Here is a 7,796-nt window from a genome sequence, read left to right as displayed (position 1 = left end):
ACCACCAATTCTGTCAGCTAAAGAATCAGCACCAGGAGCAGCAGGAGCAGGACCTGAAGGAGGAGCGGGAGGAGGAGGAGCACCAGGAGCAGAAGGAAAACCGGCAGGGGGATCTGAGGGAGCAACAGCAGGACCAGAAGAAGCAGGAGAAATGCCACCGTTGCCTTGACCGCCAGCAGAAGGTCCAGCAGAACCACCTCCTCCACCGCCTCCAGAACCAGAACCTCCAGTAGAAGTTCCACTGCCACCAGAAGCCTCGGCAGCGCCAGCAGAACCAGAACCAGAAGCACCAGCAGAGCCAGGAACAGGTCCACCAGAAGCACCAGTAGCACCACCAGAACCATCACCAGCAGAGGCACCAGCGTCGGAAGTCTTACTTGAATTCGAATTGTTCTTTGGTGCGAGAGCATCACCTTTTCCAGCCGAGGCTTCGACGGCAGTAATGGGCAGTACCGACCGCAAAGGCACCGTAATCGCAGTTTTATTGCATCCGTCAGGCATGTGGGATCCATTCTCACCCAACACTCCCGACGCCATGCAGCCACCCAGTGCGTTGGTGTCAACGTCCCTCGCATAAACACCGCCGGCAACGCACCACAGCACGCAGAGGGCACACACCAGCAGCACACGGCCGGTCATCATCATCGCCATCACTCCTGTCACTTGCGTGCAGCCTTCAGCACAAACTAACTCCCCGTCAACGCAAAAAGCAAAAAGAGAGACAAGTCACACAACCACGCACCGTCCCATCCAGCAATGAGAGTCACACACCACAACAACAACAATTAGGTGGGCGCGGCTCAACAACAATCAAAAAAAAGAGGGGCGCTCCTCGCCCGTGCACCGTTCCTCACACTCCCACAGTCACCACTACTGTTATTCCCTCTCTCCTCAGTCCCTCACAGGCACGCCACGCTCACTCCAACACGCGCCCCTCCCAGCACAGGCAGTCCGTCATGCGCTCCCGCTGCGCCGCAACGTCGTGCCGCCCCTCCTCCCCAATCATGAGCGCAACGCCCAACGCGTACTGGCGCACGTGCTCCATGCGCCGCAACCACACACCAGTCAGGTTGGCCGTCATGCACTGCATCTTGTTGTCCTCCTTGTACATGAAGCAGACCCTCACATTCTCTCAATCCACGGCCTGGGGACTGCGAGAGGCGGCCGAGTAGTGCCACGTGTCTGAAGATCCAAATGTACGGAAACAACGGCCACCCTCACTCCCGCACAAATCTCCACTCCCTTCACTGTCCCGCACACAAGGGCGGTGTCATGTGGAAGAGAAGCCCGCTGCACAGCACATACACAAGAAGACACACAATAGCCGTGCCATCGACGTCGCACCGCAGGATAGAGCCATGCGAACAGCAAACACGCGGCCTCAAAGAGAGGGACGGGCACATACAAGTGTATACGGCGGTCATTCACTTCTCTCTTCCCCGGCGGATTGGCGTCCGACACTCACAGTGAGGCATGACGCAAACCCTCCATGTGAACTCAGCAGGTCGCCGCCCAGTCACCCTCCTGCCATCGCAAAGGGGAGCACAAATAATCGTCGTCGCGGACCATCGGTGCCTCCAGCAGGAAAAAAGATAAAAAAAGGGGACGAGGGGATGTCAACAGCACAGCCAACAGAGGGACACTCAACGAGACACTGTGAAAGGCACTGACGGTAAACACGGCACAAACAAAAAACAAACCACAGGTATTTGCAAAATAAATAAATAAATAAATAAATTTGTGAGTCCACCAGAACTCACAGAATAAAAAACTTCTCCAGGCAGGACTTTTATTTCATGTGCCTAGAAGCAAATGACAACCGGGTGCATACATATTGCCCGCACAAGAAACGGAAAGTAAGAAGAAAAAAGATCGTACTCTTCCACCAGCCCACACAACATCCCTCACATTTCATGCGGCATCCGGCCTGTCTCTCCAATCCTCCTTTCGTGCAGTCCGTGGGACGCGCAGCCGAAGGGCCGGCACCGCGTGTGGGCAAAAACAAAAGCAAACAAGAGCGGGAAACACGTCGCTCATTACAGTGTGCAGCAGCCGAACATTACGCAAAGAAAAAACAACAGTACTTACTGCTCCAGCTGAACTGCATTAAAAAGACATTTAAAAGTAAAAAAATTAAAGAAATAAAAGATAAGTGAAAAAGGATGGGCAGTGCGGCACGTATTCTCCGTGAGGCGTCGCAGATCCGCACTCCGTGGCTCAGAAAGCTGCCACCACCCAAATACAACCCCAGTAGAAGCAGCAACGCACAAGACACGCACACACGCACGGTGTTGTTAGCGCCTAAATCACGCAGTGTCAATTCCACGTCGTTGGGAGAGGCGAGGCGGTCGTCGGGACTCACGCCGCTCCACACCCTGCGAGGTGACTATTTGTAATGGGAATTCGTGTCCAGGGCGTGGTGCTCATTCATTTCTCTTCGGTAATATTCCCAGCAATGTGCTCCCTGACGCTGTCAAATACTCGAATCTTCTCGGGTGGTGTCGGAGCCGCTTCACTCGTCGGAGCGGGGGACGCTGTCCTTGGGTGCACGCATCGCAGTGGAGTTCAGTGGGCGGCTGTACAGAAAGACGTCATTCACCGTCACAGGGGATTAATGCCCACAGCACGCGCCAAAGCAAAACCTCAGGACCTCAGGTGGCTTCTGGCATGTTAACGGCACCTCTTCCTATTCCGCCAGCAACAGACCGTCAACGTGCACAGAGGCCTTGTTGCCTTGCAGCATAAGTACCGCCTGGTACTCTTTCTTCGGCTCCCAAGTGCTCCTCCGTGTTGTTTTCGTCCCTTCGAACGCCGTCTCCCGATTCTTATTGTGGCCGCACGACAGTCCCATGGTACGATTGGACGCAGTGTTCGCCAGCACCGCAGTCAGTGGAGGAGTGTTCCCACTCGGGGCCTCTTCGATGGTCACCGATGCCACAAGTGTGAAGTGGTGGCTCAAGAATACATGACGCACGTTATCATCCCGAGTGTTCACGGGCCATATTGCCCTGGACTCAAGTCCCGTGAATCGGAATCCATCGCAGTCCTTCACTGCACTTGTCACCGTCGCATGCAGGCAACGGTACTCGTCGATCCGCGTGCCATCACTGGCCGCATCGGACAAAACTGCCACCAGACCCGCCGTGGGTATTGACACGCTGGAGAAGAAGGCGTCCTTTTGCACCCCAGCACTGAGGACAGACTTGATTGCACTCACTTCCTCCGTCAGGCGGGAAAGTGAAATGGCACGGCCCTCACCGTTGCCCCTCCGTTGTAAAAGATGCAAATCCCCGTCCGAGTGCAGCAGGTTGCTGGTGAACAACCAATTCATACCATCCCTCATGGCAACCGGCCCAACACAAAACGAGCGGTTGTTGGCCGTGACCCAAACGTAAAGCGGATTGGCCCTATTCTCCACCGAGGCGTGCACTCTCTGAGTGCACAGCATGACCTTCCTTCCCTCAATGGCCGCAGTGATGGGGGCATCCACACGCAGGCTTTCTTTCTGAGAGGCTCCCGATCCTGAGTTGACCCACACGCCTAAAAGCTTCCCGATGGCCTCCGTCCACGCTGTCCCCATGTCACGCGACTCGTACACCCTCCGGCCATTCTCGCAGTCAACAATCATGGGAAGTGATCCCTCCCACTCGCTGACGCGGGGTCAAGACATTCCGCAGGGGACATACCCTCAGAGAGCGCCCAGTTACTGCCGTTGTCCGTCGAGTAAATGGTCATGGAGCAAACGTATTCTGCCTCATTCACCGCCATCAGAGGAAACAGGAAGGTGCCATCCTCCATCACAACACCTGCGCCACCAGAAGCAATGAACTCCGTCCGTTCACCTTCGTGAGAAGCAGAAGAGATCAGCTTCGAGAGTGTTTGGGGCCGCCCCATTCGATCCGTCCACTCCGCTTGCCACCCGTGGGATTCGTGACATCGCCCACAACCAGTTGCAGCTCCAAGCCGCCCTCTCTCCAACACCCACCTTCGTAGGACACATCCGAGCCTCCCGCAAGAAGAAACGCTCCGTGGCCCTTCGTGACTGTTGTGGAGTGGTGCACAACACCCAGACCCTCCTTTCCCTCCGCTGCACCAAGCACAGTGTGTGCCCTCCGTGTATCTTTTATTGGCCTCACCAACAAGAGTGGAACAATGCCACGCAGAGTCAATGCACCCCGCAACAACATCGGAAGAAAAGGGCTTAGTTAATTGACCACCTTGATATTCGGCATCCATTTGACCCTCGGCAAAAGCAGCCACCACTCCACCAGCACTGACGAGAAAGGGTAAAACAAATGAATCCCTCGTCGTACCTGGAACAACCTCATCCCTCGGCTGCAACACCTTCGTCTGTGGAAAAAATAGATCGACCCTCTCCGGCTCCTGAACACTTCTTAAATCATTCTTGCCATCATTCTCCTTTGCAGGCGTGGCTCCACAAGTACCGCAACGCAACGTCACAAAAAGAAAAAAGGCAACACCGCGGAAGTAAACACACGCCGGGACATGTTGGGCCTCTGCGGCTCACTCTCTCCTCCTTCCCTCCTCCTTCCGCTGGATCCGGTCACGCGGCGACGGTTGTGTGTGCGGGGTGCCTTGACTGCCGCAACACGTGAGAGCATATAAATATGTGTTTGTGTGTGTGCTGTTGTTGGTTCTTCAGTGCCTTCGAACTTCACTGTATCGATTGGCGTTTGTTTTCCTTCCCAGTTTGAGTGTGTTTGCGCGCAGGAAATCAAATTAAAATTTAAAAAGCACCAAAACAGAGCGTGGCAGAAGAAAGGGTGGCGCCGCCATCCACAGTGTAACACACCAGCGTCGTCGTAACCGCTACAGTAATTACTCTCCCCGTCAACAACGGCTCAAGCACTGTGAGGCCGCAGGCAGAAGCAGAGACACTGACGTTTGCGCACGGGCCAATACACCCTCCGGCAAACAGCACCAACCAACAGACAGCCAGCAGAAAGTAAGTGCAAGAAAAATCCCAAGTGCTGCGGGATCCTTGCAAGCAGCGCTCCCTCACTGCAGGGCCTCTATTAAAGCGTTCCTCGCCGCAACATCCCCGCAACCCGCTCGGCGTGTCGGTGGATTTTCCCGTTCACCGGAACAAAAACAGCGGGATGCTCCGGCAGGGATCGAAGACACACAGAGCGCACCGTCGACGCGACCAACGGGCGCAGGCTCTCGTGAAGTGAGATCCCACAACCGTGATCCCTCCATTGACTCTCCTGGAAGTGGAGGAGGCATGAAATGTCCTCTTCTCTACAGTAGTCCCGAAACGCAGAAAAATTCCGCAGGACATCCCGCGCAGCCACGGCCTCCTCAGCAGCCCGACAGTCCACGCCGTCGCACCGCTCCTCAAGAGGTCGCCAGGCCCGGTAAAGCAAGCAAAAGGAGAGCAGCAATTCGGTCAGGGCGTTCAGCAAAATAAGGCACAGCAGTCGGGTAGGCGCGGCCCATCCACGTCCTCCCCCTCAACCGACCCACCACACATTCGGATCACACACCCAAAAAGAGCAGTGGCGCCCAAAAAAATAACACGGACACTAACGCCTCGTGCTCTCCTCAATGTAGCTTCACGGCACATCCGAGGCATCACAAGAAGGGACAAATACTTACATTCCGTCGGCATAAGCACGGGAATAAAGCGCGGATTCCGCCCTGTGAACTCCCATCCAAATAGTCTCGGCCACAGAGTGTCTGTCGCCGACCCTCAGGAAGGGCTGATGCATCGACTGCCGCTGAACGATCACTCAGCGATGCAACAAAAAGAGCCACTGTCTCTCGAGGCTAGTCAACACCCTTTCCTCCCATTGAAAGGAAAAAAGCAAAGTGACGGTGTGGGCGTGTCTAGCTGACAGAAATGGAGGAATTGACTCCAGCAGCAAAACAAATTGAACTGATCCTGCTCCCGAAACCTTCAAAGACACCGGTCGGTCAGCTGCCGAGGTTGACGGCGCGGAGGACAACACCTTGAATGCATGGAGCACTGCAGCGGCCTGAATATATTCAGCAATATCCGCGGTCAGTCCATGAACGCACAACAAAGGGACAGCAAGTCCAAAGGGGCGTGTGAACCCGTCAACGATCACCCGCGCCGGAGGATCGCCACTCCCACCCTCTGGGGGCACCTCAATGACGCTAAATATTTCCACCGCATGGCATAAAGCAGTGCCTTGCAGTACCCCATGCAGTGCAGCAATAGAAAACCATCTCGAACACGGCGTGCGACAAAGATACCAAAGGAAGGTGCAGCAAATACCCTCCACATCTCAGCAGCTCCAAACATCCAGTAAAAGGCAGAAGCGTCATACAGTACCCACAGACTCAGCAAATGTGGCGTCAAAAGGCAGCGAGATGTCAGATGCCGAAAGGCCCGCATTTCTCACCCCGTGACACTTCCACGGATGAATACAAACGCCGTGCCCTGCGGCCTCTCGACCTCTTCGAGGCAACGTTGCGGCCACATGGCGATGGCCCAACGTGGCTGGCAATCAGATCCAGTCGTCGCGGCAAAACAGTACAGAAAGTAGGGTGGTGGGCCCGCACATTCGCCTCGTCGATGCCTGCCTCAGCTGCAAGAGTGAAACTCGTCTTCCCAACAGCCACGCTTCGGGTGGCTGAAACACCTGCCCTCACACCGGCAACAACATCTGCAAGCGCCTGTAATTCCTCGACACAGCCCGTCAGAAAAAACCAAAGCGGCACTCAATCCCTGCAGCCACACATCCCTCGTAACCATTTGCAAGCTCGTTGTCCTCCAGAAACACCCGAACAACATAACAGGAAGACCGTCCATTGCTGGCAAGGGTCAAGAACACGTCGCTTTCATCATGCTACAGATGATTGTGCCTCCTGCGTAACGCGGCCACAAGTACGCGGTGCGCCAACACCGAAACGGTGGGAATGCTGCCCCACGACCCTCCCCTCACCACAGGAGTCCAAGAAGTGCAACAGACCATCCTCTCACCGAAGAAAAAGCCCAATGGAGCGGGCACTGCAGTGTGCGGACCACACAGCAGAAACTCCCTCAGAGAACGAATGCTCTTGAATGCCCTTCAGAGGGGGCCAGCGGGTTGGCCGTGAAGCCAACAGACACCGGAGAGCCACCTGCTCTGCACGCATCCAATGGCGCAATCGAGCGCAGTGTTGCAGGGCACATCAAAAATCCCATTCTCGTCTCCGTCTGTGCGGGCATGACAGTCCTGCCATCATCCCTCGTCCTCACAAACTATTCCACAGGGTCCTTTGACCAAATACCGCCACACTGCGATACGCCAGCGGATGTGTGATCCCCATACCGCACACAATAATAAAATGTTCCCCACGTCGAGGACCGCAGTGAAAACGAGCACAACGATGAGCAACACGAGGGTTGTCGGTGCTCGAATTCATCACAACACTCTACCCCCCGTTGGTTCAGGCCTCTGCCACACGACGAGGCACAGATGTAACATCATTTGCACGCAACATAGTGAAATCCGCAAGAACGTTGTCAGAGTCATGCAGGACGCAACAACCACCAGCACGGTCAGCAGCCGTTGTGGGCATATTCTGCAAAACATGGTCCACGCCCACTGGAAATTCCTTGTCCAGCTGCACAAATAATTTATTGTTGGGCCAAGCAACGTGGACCAAAAACGACGACACCCGTCGATATTCGGCCGTGGAATCGCCAGTGAGAGCCATTGATTAGAATAAACACCAAAGCCACCAGCGGCCAACAAGAGCTGCAACAAGGCATTCGTACTTCAATCAAAGAACGGATTCGTCTCCTCCATGAAGAAGAAAGAACA

The 7,796-nt window shown here is 55.1% G+C and overlaps 1 protein-coding gene and 3 pseudogenes across 1 annotated transcript, besides 4 other annotated features; all 4 read right to left on the bottom strand.

Annotated features, from left to right (window-relative positions):
- On the bottom strand, positions 1–651 carry Tc00.1047053510461.30 (mucin-associated surface protein (MASP), putative; the record flags this gene model as incomplete). The annotated part of the gene is made up of 1 exon (XM_800225.1): positions 1–651. A coding segment is annotated over one exon (651 nt), but the record flags the coding sequence as incomplete, so codon positions are not given.
- Positions 1–1,779: a sequence feature (areas merged during assembly that could not be assigned to a particular haplotype. This can correspond to areas where the two haplotypes were merged or to regions with more than two copies in the genome that were merged during assembly.).
- Positions 34–151: a sequence feature (CT-rich).
- On the bottom strand, positions 857–1,117 carry Tc00.1047053510461.25 (annotated as a pseudogene).
- Positions 1,715–1,738: a microsatellite.
- Positions 1,780–7,796: a sequence feature (areas not merged during assembly with more than two copies in the genome that could not be assigned to a particular haplotype).
- Positions 2,424–4,622, bottom strand: Tc00.1047053510461.20 (annotated as a pseudogene).
- Tc00.1047053510461.11 lies at positions 5,105–7,796 on the bottom strand (annotated as a pseudogene; the record flags this gene model as incomplete).

Source organism: Trypanosoma cruzi, genomic scaffold, assembly GCF_000209065.1.
Source record: "Trypanosoma cruzi strain CL Brener 1047053516759 genomic scaffold, whole genome shotgun sequence".
NCBI classification, from domain to species: Eukaryota; Euglenozoa; class Kinetoplastea; order Trypanosomatida; family Trypanosomatidae; genus Trypanosoma; species Trypanosoma cruzi.
Note: the sequence above shows the minus strand (reverse complement) of the source record. Positions and strands in the feature narration are given on the sequence as shown.